The 20,913-nt window shown below is 44.5% G+C and overlaps 1 protein-coding gene across 1 annotated transcript in view; it reads right to left on the reverse strand.

Moving 5' to 3' along the window:
- LOC144752157 (uncharacterized) overlaps nt 1-20,913 on the reverse strand; it is a 412,752-nt gene that overhangs the window by 38,371 nt on the left and 353,468 nt on the right. The window contains exon 5 of the mRNA XM_078640086.1: nt 937-1,263. Coding sequence (XP_078496212.1) covers nt 937-1,263 — 327 coding nt within the window. The remainder of the gene's footprint in view (nt 1-936; nt 1,264-20,913) is intronic.

The following is a 20,913-nucleotide window of genomic DNA, read 5'->3' on the forward strand; positions in this document are numbered from 1 at the left end:
TACCAACCATATTTCCATAGCGAAAAGGGCAGAAGACCGAGGTAGATAACACTTCCTAACATGTCTAAGAATTTACCAGCCAAACCTGCCCTTGGTGCTATGGCCGATACTTTATGGACTATACCCAAACCCACTCGCCCATCAGAGACAAACTTGGTTTGTCAGTAGTTGCTTGCAACTTGGAAGGTCTGACAGCCAAGAAAAGGATCCAAGCCTATATAGTTATATATTTATTTATTTTGTAAGGCACAAGTAGAACCAAAGGAGGCTTCAGAGCACTCAGACGGAAGAAGTAGGGGGATAACATAAAACTAATTATGCACTCACGAGTACGAATGTGTGCTGTTAGAGGTGGCTCATAAAAGACTTGTGGAATTTCCTGAAGTCCGCTTCATGGCCAAATGTGAAGGGAATAAATTCCAAGGGCAGGAGCCGTGAGAGTACAGAAAACGTCACCCAAAACGTTTTTATCTAGGTAAATTGGTAAACTGTGCTGAAATGCTGACCTTTGGAATTTATTTGGATAATAAGATAAACAGTTTGGAAAGTACTCAGAAGCTTCCTTATACAAGTCCTCTTTGACCAGGAAAATCCTTTCAATGCTTTGAATTTTGTGATCTCAAACCAGCGCAGTTATACATTGCACCCTCCCCGTTCCAACAATCAGCCTTTGTGAACTGTACAATTGTGGCAGACACAAGTACACCCAAACCTTCTCTAAGTCTGCTCATAGTATCCATCCCTTTCACTGGCCACCATCTCAACATTCAAAATAATAAAGTTTGGTGGGGCCACAGTATGTTTAGAGTCTTTGGCAGTGATCTACAGATTATGTTCTTATTTGATAACCTTTCACAAATTGTGCTAGAAAGTAAAATAAAGTTTAAAACCATATAGAAAAACACTGGTGCCAGAAATAATGGACTTTATTTTTACCTGATGAGATTGGAGATCCCTCAGATGATCTGCCACGGAGAAGGTTCTAAGTCGGTCTCCGCTCCTGGCCTTTCGGTTACTCTCATACTTGCTTTGAGTATCTTCGGAGCTGGTTGAAGGAAGACGCTCTGAAGCATCCAACTCCTCATCAATAGAACCATCAGCGGACTCGTCGGACATGGTCTCTTCTTCTAGAACGGGGCACTGCATGTTGGACAGCTGGCTATGCGTCGATCCGGAGTACGAGCCTCTCCAGCGAGAGGGTTGCACCTCTGAGCAGCAGCTCAGGGTCTGCTCTTCTGTTTTCACCTTTTCCTCCAAGAGATTCTAGGAGTTAGAAGTTGTATAGAAGTCTGGTTAAACAGATGAGTGAAATGAAGGCACTAACATTTTCAGGTCTCTTATCAGCATTATACTACAGGGGATGTTGACATTTTTATGATGAGATGAACATTGCGAAATGAGAAGAAATAGGGGGTTCAGTAAACAATATTCAGAGCTTGTCCTCATTAAATTAAACAGTGTGTGTCTCTCGAAAGGGGATGTGGCATAACGGTCAGAGCTGCCAACTTTGAAACTGGGCAACTGGGTTTGAGTCTTGGCGTCAGCTCAACACCCTATGAGTCTTGGCAAATCACTTAATGTCTCTGGGCCCGATTCACAGAACTAATCTGAGACAAAATCCTAAACTTACTACTATTGGTATTCACAGAAGGCATTTAGTAGTAGTAAAGTTAGGATTTTGTCTTGAGTTGGGATTTTGTCTTAAATTGGGATTTTGTCTTAAGACCAAAACTTAAGTTTAACTTACGTTTAACTTAAGACAAAATCCTAATTTAAGACAAAATCCTAACTTTACTGCTACTAAATGTCTTCTGTGAATATCAAAAGTAGTAAGTTTAGGATTTTGTCTCAGATTAGTTCTGTAAATCGGCCCCTCTGTGCCTACAACAAACAATGAATGTATCTTTATGTAATGTAACTGGTGCTCAGGTAAAGATCTCCAATATCTTCGGGTTGAGTTTGTGCTATATAAAACTATATATATATATATATATATAGCAGGTAACTCCAACATACTCCTCATACCACGAGGAAGAAAGAGCGCGGACCACAAAAGCTTCTTTTAGCAATTTTACTTTATTGCCGTGCGAGGTGCAGTGTAAGCCATGACGCGTTTCGTCCCTCCTGGGGGACTTGATCACATAGCTTAAAATATATATACACTGCCCAGCTGTGATGCTTTCAAGTCCTACTCCCCTGATGAAGTGAAAAACGAAACGCGTCGGGATGGACCGCGATGTTACAGTGGACTGCTTCATGGTTTTACTGCTGTTTTCCCTGAAATAAACCAAGTGGGCAGAATCCTTACCAGTGGTGCGTTATCTTCTTCAGCAGGCAACTGTACTTTTGGATTTCTAGCGGCCCGCCTGAGCCGCTGAAGATAACCCGATGCTCCCTGCATTCCAGTAATTCCGCTGACGCGGAATCACTTCTGGCGCTGGTGCCGTTTTTTCTTGAGGTACACAGACAGTGGCAGGACATGATAGCTGGTGCCACGATCCACTTGGATGTTATTTTGTATTTATTTTGAAGCACGCAGAAGGCAACTCACTGGAGAACACGGGCATGGGACTACATTAACCAAGGGGCCACGGTGTGGGCCACCCCCACTGGGCCGGGTTTCTGGAACTTAAATTGTGCCGCCCAACAGTGCCCAGCTGTGATGCTTTCAAGCCCTACTCCCCTGATGAAGTGAAAAACGAATCGCGTCGGGATGGACCGCGATGTTACAGTGGACTGCTTCATGGTTTTACTGCTGTTTTCCCTGAAATAAACCAAGTGGGCAGAATCCTTACCAGTGGTGCGTTATCTTCTTCAGCAGGCAACTGTACTTTTGGATTTCTAGCGGCCCGCCTGAGCCGCTGAAGATAACCCGATGCTCCCTGCATTCCAGTAATTCCGCTGACGCGGAATCACTTCTGGCGCTGGTGCCATTTTTTCTTGAGGTACACAGACAGTGGCAGGACATGATAGCTGGTGCCACGATCCACTTGGATGTTATTTTGTATTTATTTTGAAGCACGCAGAAGGCAACTCACTGGAGAACACGGGCATGGGACTACATTAACCAAGGGGCCACGGTGTGGGCCACGCCCACTGGGGCGGGTTTCTGGAACTTAAATTGTGCCGCCCAACACTGCCCAGCTGTGATGCTTTCAAGTCCTACTCCCCTGATGAAGTGAAAAACGAAACGCGTCGGGATGGACCGCGATGTTACAGTGGACTGCTTCATGGTTTTACTGCTGTTTTCCCTGAAATAAACCAAGTGGGCAGAATCCTTACCAGTGGTGCGTTATCTTCTTCAGCAGGCAACTGTACTTTTGGATTTCTAGCGGCCCGCCTGAGCCGCTGAAGATAACCCGATGCTCCCTGCATTCCAGTAATTCCGCTGACGCGGAATCACTTCTGGCGCTGGTGCCGTTTTTTCTTGAGGTGCACAGACAGTGGCAGGACATGATAGCTGGTGCCACGATCCACTTGGATGTTATTTTGTATTTATTTTGAAGCACGCAGAAGGCAACTCACTGGAGAACACGGGCATGGGACTACATTAACCAAGGGGCCACGGTGTGGGCCACGCCCACTGGGGCGGGTTTCTGGAACTTAAATTGTGCCGCCCAACACTGCCCAGCTGTGATGCTTTCAAGTCCTACTCCCCTGATGAAGTGAAAAACGAAACGCGTCGGGATGGACCGCGATGTTACAGTGGACTGCTTCATGGTTTTACTGCTGTTTTCCCTGAAATAAACCAAGTGGGGAGAATCCTTACCAGTGGTGCGTTATCTTCTTCAGCAGGCAACTGTACTTTTGGATTTCTAGCGGCCCGCCTGAGCCGCTGAAGATAACCCGATGCTCCCTGCATTCCAGTAATTCCGCTGACGCGGAATCACTTCTGGCGCTGGTGCCGTTTTTTCTTGAGGTACACAGACAGTGGCAGGACATGATAGCTGGTGCCACGATCCACTTGGATGTTATTTTGTATTTATTTTGAAGCACGCAGAAGGCAACTCACTGGAGAACACGGGCATGGGACTACATTAACCAAGGGGCCACGGTGTGGGCCACGCCCACTGGGGCGGGTTTCTGGAACTTAAATTGTGCCGCCCAACACTGCCCAGCTGTGATGCTTTCAAGTCCTACTCCCCTGATGAAGTGAAAAACGAAATGCGTCGGGATGGACCGCGATGTTACAGTGGACTGCTTCATGGTTTTACTGCTGTTTTCCCTGAAATAAACCAAGTGGGCAGAATCCTTACCAGTGGTGCGTTATCTTCTTCAGCAGGCAACTGTACTTTTGGATATATATATATATATTTGTGTCCAACTCTCCTTCCAAGAAGGGGAAATGAAGACGCACTCACGATGTCAGCAATAGTTTCCTTCGTGATTTATTTACCAAATGGCATTCAGATGTTTAAGAAATAAAGCACCAACGCGTTTCGCTGTGCACACACAGCTTTCTCACGGTCAATACAGAACACATTAGAGAGCCCCTCCTATATCAGTAGGGAGTCGCCAGTAAACATTTACAAAACGTCACTTCCTTTGAAAATAATGGAGGTGATGTGGGAGTTGTAGTTTATGCTTATAATTTTCAGACTGTTTGTTTAAATGCTATGCATTGCGCGCATAGATGTTACATATGGATTAAACTTTCACATTTTGGTCATTGAATTACCCAATTGTTTCAAAAGCGCAGGGTCATCTTTTCCTAACCGCTTTTAAGCGCTACTTTACAGTGCACAGTGCGTCGGTGCTTTATTTCTTAAACATCTGAATGCCATTTGGTAAATAAATCACGAAGGAAACTATTGCTGACATCGTGAGTGGAAGGAGAGTTGGACACAATTAATTAAGGCTGGGCTCAGCCGAGGAAAACGCACCGAAGCGAAGCAGCGCCAGGGGTCTGCAAAAACGGAGCCTTTTTGTGAATAATATATATATATATATATATATATATATATATATATATATATATATATATATATATTACCTATATATATAGTTAGGATTTTTTCTCTATGGGATTTTTGAAAATTCTATGTCTAATAACTTTGGCGTTTGTGGACGGAATTGGCTGAAATTTTCAGGAAAATGGCACATTTTGTTTCTGAGCAGCCCCTGAAAATTTTGGGGGGGTTCGTCAAGGGGGGGCCGAGAAAAAAGGGGGGTCCCAAAACGCGTTTTTCCCATGTTAATTTCCATAGGGCGGTTGGCCTCACTTTTAGCCCGAACGGCTGAATGGATTTGCACGAAACTTGGCAAAATTATAGGGACTGGTAGCCCGGTGTGCCTTTTGTAGGTCTCAATATATGTGCTCCAGTGGATTGTGAGAAATTAACGTTTAAAAAAAGATATATATCTGTAACAGCGGACCGGGCAGCGACCCAGGACGCGTACTTTTCGCGCAACGGAGCTTTGTGAAGCGAAGCTGATTGGTTCTCCGGCGTCTGTCAACATTCCAAACAGTTCGTAGCGGCCGCCATCTTGTCTCTCGGTAGGATCGAGAGACAAGAGGAGGCCAAAGCGAAGGGGCAAATGACCATAAGGGGGCATAGTACATTGTCTCTCACCCCCTAGGTTTGATGTGGAGGTTTTAAAAGGGCCCCGCGGGGCAAAAAAAAAAAAAAATAATAATAATCGAACAGCTGAATGGATTTGCACGAAACTTGGCAAAATTGTAGGGACTGGTAGCCCGATGTGCCTTTGCTAGATCTCAATATATGTGCTCCAGTGGATTTTGAGAAATTAACGTTCAAAAAAAGATATATATCTGTAACAGCGCACCGCTTCGCGTACTTTTCGCGTTACGGAGCTTTGCGAAGCGAAGCTGATTGGCTCTCCGGTGTCTGTAAACATTCCAAACAGTCCGTAGCGGCCGCCATCTTGTCTCTCGGTAGGATCGAACAGCTGAATGGATTTGCACGAAACTTGGCAAAATTGTAGGGACTGGTAGCCCGATGTGCCTTTGCTAGGTCTCAATATATGTGCTTCAGTGCATTTTGAGAAATTAACGTTCAGAAAGAAGATATATATCTGTAACAGCGCTCCGCTTCGCGGAGATAAAATTATATGTGTATTACCTAGCTGTTGCTAACACCAGTTAGCGACGGCTAGTAGAAGATAGCGACCATCTTGGGCCCCACTTTGCATGTGAGTGATATTTATCACTAATGACATGCAAAGTGGGCATGCCAAGATGTTAGCGACTGGAAACAGTCGCTAACATCGCTATCTCCTATTATCAACTTTTGGAAATATTCGAGATAAGCGCGAATATCTCCAAAAGCTACCACCTGCCCTGAGCAGTTCTTAGCCATGTTATCCAATGGGAGGTGGATAACATGGCTAAGAGCATTAGCTCGGTAATGCATGAATATCGCTGAGTTTTCAGCGATATTAATGCATTGCGGTCGTTTTTTATCGTATTTCCGATAAACCTTGATAATAGCAAGGTTTATCTGCGATAATTTCTGACGGTAAAAAAATCGTTGCTAAGGATCGTTAGGGATAAATATCGCTTAACTTTGGTAATATGCCCCAACGTCTGTTAACGTTCGATTCGAAGGAAATCAGGAAGTGTTGAAAAACATTGTCTGCGCCATCTTGTCTTTTTTCAAATGCCACACTTTTGTCGTGCACGGCAGCCATTTTAGATGCCTTGACCAGACCCACTCTGTGCACGCTGTCGATCCTTAGCATGGCTCCCCACCCTCGCAAGCATCTCCCCCAGGCAGTGGTCACCCCCGCTCTCTGTCTTATGCATGGGTAATAAACCTCCCCCCATCTGCGCTGCTCTTCCCTGAGAATCACACCCTGTGCCCGCCCGACACCTCCCTTTCGCCCTATTCACTACCGCACCCTCTGACACTCCTTTTCCTCTGTGTCCGATTGTCCAGGCTGGTCCTAGGGTATCAGCTAGCCCTGCAGATGTAGTTTATGGCCACAGCTGTAAAGAATCACCCCTCTTTAAAGGAGTTATAGTAGATCAAGGCCCACACTCGATGAGATCCGTCACAGCAGAAGCGTTGCTATTATCTGAAAACCATCCTGTATTGTGATTGGGGAGGGGACCGAGCCTGAAGCGGAAGATTCCAGGGATGACTCTTTGTACATCAAAGTTTTTACAATTATGTGTCACATTAAAAATATATAGCACTCCGACAAAGTAGTAAGATTATAAAACTTTAATAATTTATAAATATATACAAGAAAACAAAAATAGTAATAACATATAAACATTTTTAGGGAAAAACAACGAAGTAGCGGTCGGCTGTGCGAATAGTCCCAACGCAGCACAACGTCCAGATTTCCGGCGTGGGGCGTCGCGGGGGGTGGGTCATCAGTAGCAAACTGTTGTGCGAATAGTTCCAAGGCAGCAGAACGCGCTGAAATCTAGATGACACGAAAGTGATGTCTAGTAAGTTGCCACCCAGCAAATAACGGCATGGGGCGTCGCGGGGGGTGGGTCATCAGTAGCAAACTGTTGCGCGAATAGTTCCAAGGCAGCAGAACGATGGCACCAAGGTGATGTCCAGTAAGTTGCCGCACTGGTTTTGGTATCCTACAATGCTGCTCCGAATAACGGCGTGGGGCGCCCCGGGGGAGGCGGCGTGAACGGGCCTCTCCAGGTGGAGTGTCATCTGTTGTAGTGGGGCGCCCCTTTACCGTTTCAGTTGCCATTCCGTCCGTTTTTGGTCCACTGTGTCAAAAGCCGCAATTCAGCTGAGTTGCGCCCACTCTTGCGGTGCAGCGATAGGCGGCTGTCACAGGACTCTCAAAATGGCGGCAGGCTGTTTCCTTTTTGGGCCTGGTCCACTGAAATGGCCCTGGGACACCTTGGAAATCGGACGCTTGTCTGCTAGGTCTTGGACCCCATTCTCGAAAGCGTCCCCTCTGCCTTGAGAATTCATCAAAAGTTTTGGGGGCTCCGACTCCTGCAAGCTTCTGGTGGGGAGCGGCTGCCATGATTGCTCGCGGAATGACCACGACTGAGATACGAGATGGTGGTGCTCTCATGCTGACGCCAGCTTCAGTCTGAAACATCCAGAAACAAGGTGGGGCTTTCATCGTTTGGGAAAAAAAAAAAGTTTTCATCCAATGAAAAGTGTTGTTTTTAGGTCACATGATCAAGCCTTCCATCATTAGGAAACCAAAAGTAAAATGAACCAATGAAAAGTTTTATAAACAAGTCACATGACCTGTTATGCGGCATAGGGTGTAAAATGCGGAGAAAATACGTTGGCACGTGAGGCGGCGTCAGTAGCGGACCGATGTGCGAATAGGCCGAAGGCAACACAACGCGCCAAGATCCGGATGGCACCGAGGTGGTGTCCAGCAAGTTGCAGCACTGGTGTGGCCATCCTACAATGCTGAAAGTCGGCATGGGGCGCCCCGTTGGCCTGTGAGTTTGCGTCAGTAGCGGACCGATGTGCGAATAGGCCGAAGGCAGCACAACGCGCCAAGATCCGGATGGCACCGAGGTGGTGTCTAGTAAGTTGCCGCACTGGTGTGGCCATCCAACAATGCTGAAAGTCGGCGTGGGGCGCCCCGTTGGCCTGTGAGTTTGCGTCAGTAGCGGACCGATGTGCGAATAGGCCGAAGGCAGCACAACGCGCCAAGATCCGGATGGCACTGAGGTGGTGTCTAGTAAGTTGCCGCACTGGTGTGGCCATCCTACAATGCTGAAAGTCGGCGTGGGGCGCCCCGTTGGACTGTGAGATGGCGTCAGTAGCGGACCGATGTGTGAATGGGGCCGAAGGCAGCGCAACAATATTTTCGGAATAGAAGACACCACTAGGCGCTGAGATTCCAAGATCCGGATGGCACCGAGGTGGTGTGTAGCAAGTTGCCGCACTGGTGTGGCCATCCTACAATGCTGAAAGTCGGCGTGGGGCGCCCCGTTGGCCTGTGAGTTTGCGTCAGTAGCGGACCGATGTGCGAATAGGCCGAAGGCAGCACAACGCGCCAAGATTCGGATGGCACCGAGGTGGTGTCTAGTAAGTTGCCGCACTGGTGTGGCCATCCTACAATGCTGAAAGTCGGCGTGGGGCGCCCCGTTGGACTGTGAGATGGCGTCAGTAGCGGACCGATGTGTGAATGGGGCCGAAGGCAGCGCAACAATATTTTCGGAATAGAAGACACCACTAGGCGCTGAGATGCCAAGATCCGGATGGCACCGAGGTGGTGTGTAGCAAGTTGCCGCACTGGTGTGGCCATCCTACAATGCTGAAAGTCGGCGTGGGGCGCCCCGTTGGCCTGTGAGTTTGCGTCAGTAGCGGACCGATGTGCGAATAGGCCGAAGGCAGCACAACGCGCCAAGATCCGGATGGCACCGAGGTGGTGTCTAGTAAGTTGTCGCACTTCTGTGGCCATCCTACAATGTTGAAAGTCGGCGTGGGGCGCCCCGTTGGCCTGTGAGATGGCGTCAGTAGCGGACCGATGTGCGAATGGGGCCAAAGGCAGCGCAACAATATTTTCTGATTTGAAGACACCACAAGGCGCTGAGATGCCAAGATCCGGATGGCACCGAGGTGGTGTCTAGCAAGTTGTGGCACTGGTGTGGCCATCGTACAATGGTAAAAGTCGGCGTGGGGCGCCCTGTTGGCCTGTGAGATGGTGTCAGTAGCGGACTGATGTGTGAATGGGGCCAAAGGCAGCGCAACAATATTTTCTACAATATTTTCGGAGTAGAAGACACCACAAGGCGCTGAGATGCCAAGATCCGGATGGCACCGAGGTGATGTCTAAGTTGCGGACCGATGTGCGAATGGGGCCAAAGGCAGCTCAACAATATTTTCTGAAGAGAATACACCACAAGGCGCTGAGATGCCAAGATCCGGATGGCACCAAGGTAATGTCTAAGTTGCGGACCGATGTGCGAATGGGGCCAAAGGTAGCGTAACAAGATTTTCTGTATGGAAGATACCACTAGGCGTTGTGATGCCAAGATTCGGATGGCACCGAGGTGATGTCTAGCAAGTTGTGCCACTGGTGTGGCCATCGTACAATGGTAAAAGTCGGCGTGGGGCGCCCTATTGGCCTGTGAGATGGTGTCAGTAGCGGACTGATGTGCGAATGGGGCCAAAGGCAGCGCAACAATATTTTCTGACTGACACCACAAGGCGCTGAGATGCCAAGATCCGGATGGCACCGAGGTGATGTCTAAGTTGCGGACTGATGTGCGAATGGGGCCAAAGGCAGCGTAACAATATTTTCTGTATGGAAGATACCACTAGGCGTTGAGATGCCAAGATTCGGATGGCACCGAGGTGATGTCTAGCAAGTTGGTGTGGTCATCCTACAATGCTGAAACTCGGCGTGGGTCACCCCATTAGCCTGTGAGATGGCGTCAGTAGCGGACCGATGTGCGAATAGGTCGAAGGCAGCACAACGCGCCAAGATCCGGATGTCACCGTGGTGGTTTCATAGTTGAGAGGCACTTCATCTGCAGTGGGGCGCCGAGATCCGGATGGCACCGAGGTGATGTCTAGCAAGTTGCTGTACTGGTGTGGTCATCCTACAATGCTGAAATGTAGTGGGGCGCCCATTTACCATTTCAGTTGCCATTCAGCTGAGTTTCGGCTGCTCTTGATGCTACAGCGACAGGCGGCTGCAAGAGGACTCTTAAAATGGCGGCCTGTTCTTTGGATTTGGGCCTGGTCCACTAAAATGGCCCTGGGACACCTTAGAACTCGGACGCTCGATTTTTTTTTCCTTTCCTGTACATGCAAAAAAAGGTAAATGCCCGGTACGTTACACGCTTCATCTGCCACGATGAACTCTCCAGAGGAACCGAAAAAAAATATAGTTGTGGTAACTATACCATGCATCGTCATATGGAGAGGTGGCACCAATTAATTATAGTGCTGCATAAAAGAGAGATTTGGAGGAGAACCCCTGACCTGCTAGTACATTCATCAAAGAAGTGGCACTGAGAGCTTCAGAGGCAAGGGAAACGGTCCCAAATATTTAGAAGAACTTTGGAAAGATTAAAATGACATGTTTAGATTGTGGTAAATTAATTTCATGTGGACAGATGAGTGTTACTCTAATAAATACAGCATATGAACATCATCATAGTCGATGGTTGGTAGAGACATTTTGACTATATCCTGGACCTGCCCGTCCTCGCCCAAAATGGCGCCGGAATAAATGGGACTCGTAACTCCTTGTTGTGTACTGGTTGCAGAACCTTGAAATCACGAGATACGTATGCAGTTTTGAAGCACATGGCGGGCGGGGACGAGAATTGATTGAATATTTCGACATCCCTATTGATATTAAGTTCTGATGTGTTATTGATTACTGTACTGTTGAAAATTCGAATTAACGTCACCCATGGTACTTGCCCGCAAATGTATATCTAGATAATTTTATTGTAACTGGCCCTGTCGTATTTTAATTATAAAATGTACGTCCACCGATTCCGTAACTGTTAGACACCTTAGTTCTTGCAACCTAATGGCCCGCCCGTTACGTTCCTCTGCAGTGTAAATGTCTATTCATCATATACGATTACAGTTTGCTCCGTGGCAGGCCCACGTGGTTATAGGCTCGTATTTGTATAATGAAATTTTCACAATAAAGGTTTTTAAAAGAAAACATGGTAGTAGTATATACATTGGTAAAGTTTTTAATAATAGTCACTGTTTTAGAATCATTAAAAGGCAAGTGAAATAAAGCAGACCAATTACATGAAGGGTAAAAGGTATAATACGAAGGAACGCAGTAAAGATAAATGGTCAAGGGCTGTTGTGTTTTCTATTCCTGCAACATAAAGTGATCGATAAGAATCTCATATTCAGGCGTATCGGCGACTAAGACAGCAGGTCGACCCTCTTTTGCTCAACGGCTCCGTCATGGGACGAAGAAACGCTCTTTTTCTCGAAAAAAGAATATATTTTACTTGCAGGACAGTTGTAAAATTTCCGGGAAAGTATATTAGCCTGGAACATTATAACATATATTTAAGAAAAAATAATGTTCGGAAGTAATTAAAAGCGTAATTTTTAGGTGATATGACCAAGGCTTTCATCATTAGAATAAGAAAAGTAAAATGAACCAATGAAAAGTTTTATTAACAAGTCACATGACTTGTTATGCTTACGTTACGCGCTGCGCGCCCCGGATGACTTCCGGATGCGCTAACACGGCGCGTCATATGACGCATTACGCGACAACGCAGGTCCAGAATATAGTCAAAATGTCTCCACCAACCAGCGGTCGAAACACAACCCCTTTCAGCAGGCTAAATAGTTCTGTTAAATGACAACAGAAGGGACAGGCAACAAGAACCATCAGTCAAAGAGGGGAGGGCTAGTTCTTCTCTACCGGGTTACATTGGGGCGCTACCGGAACTGATCGAATTGGTAGTCTACAGTGTTTCTGGATGTTTCAGACTGAAGCTGGGGTTAGCATGAGAGCACCACCATTTCGTAGCTCCGTTGTGGCCATTCCGCAACCAATCATGGCAGCCGCTCTTTATCGTTATTTTGGGCGGGGTGGGTGGCGGAGCCGAGCTGTTTTGCAGCCATCATTGTGTGGAGTTCAGTTCATCTCACTAGTTTTGTATTTGTCATGAGGGGTTGTTCCTAATGTTTCTATTTTAGCGAGGTCAAAAAGAGATCCCATTAGTGGCCTACTGATTTTGCTCGATTCCTTTTCTTTTTTTTTTTACACGATTTTTCGTTATCTGCAAAGACTAAACAGAGTATTGCGACTCTGTGTTTGTTTGTAAATAGAGAATGAACCAAAGAGAACTAATTCTAAAACAGTAAATACTTGGATAACAATCAATCAAATGGAGAGAGAAGCAGGCACGACGGATTACAACGGGGGCAAAGGCCTGCGTTAACTACCTTTCACTATCTGCAAAGAGAGAGTACTCCTAATAGAAATGAGGGGGGGGGGCACCATTCAAAGCAGATCAGTGTGCATAAACACGAAAATGTTTTCACTTACCACGTACTTGACATTCGACAGCTTATGATATTTGTTATTAAAAAACCATTAAAATTCGCTAAAAAAACCATAGGTTATAGACCATATATAGTTAGGAATTAGCATTTACAAAACCTTGAAAATTCACTGAAAAAAACATAGGTTATAGACCATATATAGTTAGGAATTAGCATTTAAAAAACCTTATTTTACTCACACAAAACCATTGAAATTCCATATATATCGCGCACCCGCAATCCACTGCTGATCATGTCACATATTACATCATTCATGACATGGTCAGTGACATCACTGATGACATCACTGATGACATCTCAAATGACATCACTGATGACATCACTGATGACATCTCATTTGACATCATTCTTGTGCTAATACGATAAACCTCTTCAGACTCTAATATAACCTTAGATACACTCAGTGTATACAGACACTCACACACTGCCACTCATCCATGGAGTTACTCACACACCCAGTCAGTCATGCAAAGAAACAATCTCACCTCCATTTCTTCAACTATACAGTTAAACACACCTTACTTATTGAAACATATACTAACACATATTTACTCTCTTATACAATCCCTGATACAAGTTCACAATGATCGATACAACCACTCACTCATTCAGTGGCTCTCATGCACAGTTATTTATATATGCCAACTCTCACATGTACTGTGTTTTACATATGTACTTACTATGACATGTAGCATTGAGATATCCATTCACTCATCAATACACTCATGCACACAGTCATCTGCCCATGTAGCTGTTTCCACATGCACTCTTGAACTCATACACCTAGTGAATAAACTGCTCACACATCTATGCATAGAGTCACACACCTTCCAGCCACCCCCACACAAACTCAATCTCCCATAGAAATACTTGGGCAACCAATTAATAACACATATAGCCTCTCGTATAGCTAATGATCAACACATGCAGCAGTTTACAGAACAACAGACATAATGATGCACAAATTAAGACAGTTTAGTCACTAACCCATGCATTCAGTGAGACACATTTAATCACTCACTCATACAGTCAGTCACGCACCTACTAAATCCTTCATCCAGACACTTATACATCCACTCATTCTTCAATTTGTAAGACATATTTTAACTTTACAGAAACATACAGTCACTGGATGTTGTCATCAGTGATGTCATCAGTGATGTCATTTGAGATGTCATCAGTCATGTCACTGACCATGTCATGAATGATGTAATATGTGACATGATCAGCAGTGGATTGCGGGTGCGCGATATATAGTTAGTGCAACTAACTATATATGGAATTTCAATGGTTTTGTGTGAGTAAAATAAGGTTTTTTAAATGCTAATTCCTAACTATATATGGTCTATAACCTATGGTTTTTTCAGTGAATATATATATATATATATATATATATATATATATATATATATATATATATATATATATATATATATATATATATATATATATATATATATATATATATATATATATATTAAGCTATATATATCCCTAGAGTTTTTAAACCTGCTCTGCTGGACTGAAGAGTATGGCTAAGGCTGTACAACAATGCAATTCCTCCATGCACAGGTTTTTTCTGTTCTGAAAAAGACAAGTAGATTTACGGTAGGAAAACATCAAATCCCAGAGCTGGGTAGAAACACTGACCAGAGGGGGATGAGAAAAAGTGTGTTTCACAGGGGTGTCTGAACTTGGTTGAATGCACCACTATTTTCTTTGGAGGGGGGATTTAATTTGAGAGCTTTTGCAGGCTTACTTGGTTCTAAAGATGGGTACACATCGAAAACGATTGACACTTTGATTATACTATAGAATTACACAGTTGTGAGTAGTATCTATTAATATAGAGATACTATTCCCTAACATAGCACAAATAAGGAAACAACAGGACTGTTGGAGCCAAGTAGCTTTTCAGCAGCAATAGGAAACTACCAATGTTGGCCAACAAAGGCGCTCACCCCATGAGAGGAGAATGGGAGATTGCCTATAGGCTTGTATGAAGATAGAGCAGGTAGCAGTGCAACAGTGGTACATTTTTCAATTATATTCTGGTTATCATTTGCTCTGGTCAGCCTACCCATCAAGATACCAAGTGATATTGTGGACTATTGCTTTAACCCCTTGTATGCTGCTGCGATTCTGCGCCTGTGCGGCAGAATCGCGAGTGGGCCGGTTTATGACGGCCCCCAGCCGTCATCAGCACACGAGCCCCGTAGTGCATGATGGATGGGGGCCGTCATCAGCATGCAAGGGGTTAAATAAAAACATATTATGTCAGAAGTGTAATGGAAGTGTATTCTATCTCTTGGCAAGAAGGTCAATAAAAATAATGAGAAGACTTTTTAAACTGATGAAATTGAGTGACACAGTGAAGTAACAGGGAAGAATCAAGGGCTACATGAAGGAATGACACTAGCAGGGACTTTAAATCTGTGTTGGTTCTCCACTGATTGCATCACTTTCCTTTTCTCAGGGTCGATGGAAGTCTATACTTCAGATTTGGAGTTTTGATGTGAACTGAAATGAAAATTTCATGTGTTGTTATTGGTAGAACTTTATTGATTGGGATATGTGGCGTGCAGAATTTGAAAAGGTGGCTATTGCTCACTTGGAGAAGATTTTTTTTAAACGCATAACCAACTTCACCAGTTTCATGAAGGTGGTAAAGGATTTTCCCTTCGTATGGTTCAGTGCTAGAGCCTTGCACAGCTTTGAAATGTATATTATTGAGTCAGTTCACTCTTCTGTTATCCTCTCTGGAAACTGAACACAGTGAATGTCTACAAATTTCATAAAGGTAAATCTCACCGAAGCAGAGGTTTTCTTGACATACCTGTACTAAACCCACTCCAGCTACATCAATGTAAAATCAGGGTCTCCAGGTCAGCATTGTAAAGTCAGGTCTCCACTCTGGCTAGGACTTTTTTCTACCATCTCAGGGCTCGCTGAAGAAATTTCCCATTTATTATCCCATAGCCTCAGGTGACTGAGCTCAACGACATGTTCAATCGTGGTTTGACTCCGGAAACCACATCTGTCTGGTTGCTCCAGAGGCTGTTCTAAATCTAAAAGCCTCATTCATTGTAATGTGATCATATTTCCAATGTTTTTAAATTACACCAATGGCCTAAATAGCACAAGAGAGCTTATCATGATTGTGATGAAAGATCTGTCCAACAATTGCTGCAATTCACTGCTGTGAAATGCAGCTGGAAAAGTCCTTAAAATAACACTGAGATCAGCACATTGAGCACCACTGCAGGTGCTGACAACTATCCTTGTCAGTGGAGGTGGCAGGGGTTTTTCTAACTCCTCAACCACAACCTCCCTCTCCCTGTTCTGTAAATCTTTGAAAACTTAGTTATGCAGTCTTCTTTCATCCATGTGTCTTATGCTGCTTTATCAACCTGTTTATTGTCTTGATACTTCAGTTAAAGTTGACTTTATAAAAGCAAAATAAATTAACACAGTTATACTGACCCCTTTGGCACTCCATATAGTGGGCTATTACACCAACTCCCTCCAATTTAAATAAAAGTGCAATTTGCCCGTCAGCCAATTAACCTGTAAACCTTATCCTATGTCTTGCCTTTTACATCTACAATCATAACAAACTTTGACTGATTTAGTAAATGCTGAGTTGTCAAACAATTGTAAGTTGAATTAATATAATCCTTTGTAGGATTTTCCTACCAGTCCAAAGCTCTTGCTTTGTGTAAGTAGCTCACCATTGCCTGCCAGGAGAAAGGCAAGAAGGCATAGGTAAACAAGCAGAGGCTTGCGATATGAGAGCAGGAGGGGAGAACAGGTATAGTCCTTGTGTTTGTGAAAGTATATCATTACAAACGTACAACAATCACTGGAAATATGTACTGAACAGACTAACCTAGCATTGGGAAAATCATAAAATTCCCTTTCGAAATGTCTGTTGAAAGATTGTTAGCCAAAACCTAAAAACACCTCTATTTGTCAGGGTTAGCTCAGGAATCACAACACCACCCTAATGCACGGCTCATGAACTCACACATTGCATCACACCAGGAATCATAAATGTTATCACCAATAACATCACATATGACTCCACTGATGGAATTCAATTCCATGTACTGTTTAATGTCTTTCACAATATCTTTAGGTTGTGAGCACATCTGTAGCAGTCCTTTTCAATATACCATATATGGGGACATCCAGATGTTGTCATTGGAAGTGCTTGCTTGCCCCTGTATTTAACATATTTCATATAACTGTGTCTTGTGAGTGTTACTGCAGCAGCCTTCATTGTCACGCGAACTACTGCAGGGACAGTCAGACGTTGACATTGGTGTTGTAGCGACACACCTGCATCTTCCACCTGTGAAGATGCTTCTGCAGTCTTTCTTCTCCATGTGTAACACCTGCACGCTGATCTAGGGGCTTGCGGTGATTGTAGTGCAGCTATAGTACTGCACTGTGTACTTGAAAATGTGCATTGCGAGCCTTCCATGGTCACATTGTTTATTGCAAGAATAACTTCATCTTGACAGTGGTAATGTAGCCATGCTGTTGCTCCTAATGTCTGTGCAGATTTTGCCTCTTTATAGGAGTAAACTGCATATAATATAGTAAACGTGAGAACATGTAAACGTTGATAGTACTGCAGCTGCCTTGCAATTGTCTCTAATGCTTGTTAACACTTGTGAATTAAACTGCTGCAGTCTTTAATCCCCATGCAATGTATCTACCTCAGTCATATTATGAATGGTATCAATGTGATGTCCCTTCCTTTGTGGTGAAGTAATGACCATAATGAAGAGAGTATTTTAGCAGATCCTCCACAAAGTATGCAGTCAGTCAAGAATGTTTAATTTTGACCATAGTCTTAAAACATTGTAAAACAACATTATGTACAAAATTGCCAACTTAATATGAAACCAATTAAAATCGCGTTATATACAAATTCATCATCTTGCGCATAGCAAACGATTAAAATCACTTATACCTAAATTCATCATCTTACACAATAAAGCAATTGAAATCGCTTTACCCAACTAGACATACATTTCCAACATTTCATAATTTTTTTTCTTCCTAAAAAACCTCTTTTAAGAATCTAGTAAAATGCTTTTGACAGTCACCGCAAATCTTCTTAAGGCGCATGTCACATCTAAAAAGCGCATTTAGGTTAGTAGCATTACTGTTTGCCTCCGTCATAAATGCCATTCTTAAGAAAGAGCGGCTTTAGGATTGCCTTATGAGGTGTCTGCATCTTAAAGCAATCTACAAGAATATGAAGACAGTCATACTTTACATGTAACCCACACATGCCTTGTCCCTGCTCTTCCATCATCGCAAGCTTCACTTTACTGCTAATGTGGCACAGGTTTACACCAATTCTTAGTCTTAAGATCTCCGCTCTTAGTCTAGGATTTGGTAGCGCATCAGTATACGGAAACCACTCTTCTTCTGCCTGGACATTGACATGAATTGAAGGGAGGGTTTCGCCTGAGGATACTGCATGTCCTGTTCTCTGGTTTTATTCTTTACCAAGAGTGCCATTGGTGATCCCTTCCTCAGTGGCGGCTGGTGACATTTGAAAGTGGTGGGGCGGAAACTTATAATCTAAGTGCACCGTAGCGAGCGAGCGAGCCCGAACCCCCTAATGAGGGTTCGGGGGGATTTCCCCCCGAGAAAATTTTTGAAAAAATAGTGGAAAAATGGTGCATTTTCAAGCAAATTTGAGAAAGCAGGAAGGTTAATAAAGCAATTGTGAAAGTGCAGGTATTACATTATTAAAGAGCTGTCATATAACATAGGTAGCTGCTTATTCAGTATAACCACAGAGCTTCATAACAGACTTCAAGATACAATGCTGAGAACCTCACAGATTCTTTTTATTTAAACTGCAAACAACAAAACAAACAACTTTTTTTATTTAAACTGCTAACAACAAAAGGACCAACTAAACAGGTCACAAACTATCACCATTCAACATATTTACTTTTTGTATCTAAAATCAGCACGTCTGTCTTTAAGCGCAGCAAATTTTTCAATTACTTGAACGTTAAAGTCAGCAATATTTTGAACAAGCTTGCTCTCTATAGAGAGCATTGCCAACGCATTGAGTCTGTCCTGAAGCATGGTGTTCCTCAGGAATGTCTTAATCCTCTTTAAGGCAGAAAAAGATTTTTCTGCCTCTGAGGTTGTCATATGAGTGGTAATGACTATTTTTAGTAAAGCTACTGTCTCTCTAAATGTCTTTTCCATATTAAGTTCATGAATTAAAGACAGCAAAGGCCTGGCATCTTTGGCCTTCCGGTACACAGGCATTGAGTACATTACTGTCAACTCACTTTTCAGGTCCTCTTGGTTGAGCATCGGATAAGCTTCCACAGCCTCATGCAGAGCATGCTCAGGGAAGGATTCCTTATATTTTTCAAAGTATTTACTTTCCAATAATGCGGCACTCTCCAACTGTTTTGTGAAAGCAAAACGCTCTTGTGCATGCACAATTACAATGTCACATATCTCTTTTGCACTTCGGACCAGAGTGGTGATGTTTTTCCTGTGGTTTGAAAAAGTTGAAGCCATTGGGGTAATCAAACAAAGACTGGGGGGCAGGGAAAGATAACGGTACAATTTTTACCTTGCAGTTTTCAATAGCTCACTGTTGTATGTTAGGATTTTTACTTGCGAACGGCAAGTGACAAAATGATTTCTCTGACAAATGCAGTGACCCACGGACCTATTTCAAGTTCAAGTTCAGGAATTTGTATAGCGCACTACTCACCCAGAGGGTCTCAAGGCGCTTGTGGGATGGGGTGCATTATTTATCGAATAGCCAGGTTTTACGTTCCTTTCTGAAGGAAATGTGGTTCTGTGTGAGGCGGAGATGAGTGGGGAGAGAATTCCAGGTCTTGGCCGCCAGGTAGGAGAAAGATCTTCCTCCCATGGTGGATCTGTGGATGCGCGGAACTGCGGCGAGGGCTTGATTGGAGGATCTTAGTTGGCGGGTGGGTGTGTAGAAGGACAGTCGTGTGTTGAGGCAATCGGGTCCTAGTTTGTAGAGGGCCTTGTGTGCGTGAGTGAGGAGACGGAACGTTATTCTCTTGTTGACGGGAAGCCAGTGGAGGTCTTTTAGGTGGCCGGTGATGTGAGATTGGCGAGGGATGTCCAATATGAGTCTGGCTGATGCATTTTGGATGCGTTGGAGTTTTTCTGTAATTTGGCTGTGGTTCCGGCGTAGAGGGTGTTACCATAGTCCAGTCGGCTAGTGACCAGTGCGTGGGTGACAGTCTTTCTCGTTTCTGTGGGGATCCAACGGAAGATTTTTTTGAGCATACGGAGTACATTGAAGCAAGAGGATGAGACGGCGTTCACTTGTCTGGTCATCGAGAGGGAGGAGTCTAGGATGAAGCCTAGGTTACGTGCGTGGTCTGTGGGTATGGGTGCTGTGCCCAGGGCCGATGGCCACCATGAGTCGTCCCAGGCAGAGGGGGATGACCCTAGGATGAGGACTTCCGTTTTGTCTGAGTTAAGTTTTAGGCGGCTGTTTTTCATCCATTCGGCTACTTCTTTCTTGCCTTCATGAAGATTGGTTTTGGCGGTGTTTGGGTCTTTGGTGAGGGAGAGGATCAGCTGGGTTTCGTCAGCGTAGGAGATGATGTTGAGGTTGTGTTCTTGCGCGATGGATGCGAGGGGGCTCATGTAAACGTTGAAGAGGGTGGGACTGAGTGATGATCTTTGTGGTACTCCGCAGATGACTTCGGTGGCCTCTGATTTGAATGGGGGGGAGTCGGACTCTCTGGGTTCTCCCGGCGAGGAATGAGATGATCCAGTCCAAGGCTTTTACTTGTATTCCGACGTTGCTGAGGCGTTGTATGAGGGTGCTATGACAGACTGTGTCGAAGGCGGCGGAGAGGTCGAGTAGGATGAGGGCCACTGTTTCTCCGTT

Source organism: Lissotriton helveticus, chromosome 4_2 (genome assembly GCF_964261635.1).
Source record: "Lissotriton helveticus chromosome 4_2, aLisHel1.1, whole genome shotgun sequence".
Classification (NCBI taxonomy): Eukaryota; Metazoa; Chordata; class Amphibia; order Caudata; family Salamandridae; genus Lissotriton; species Lissotriton helveticus.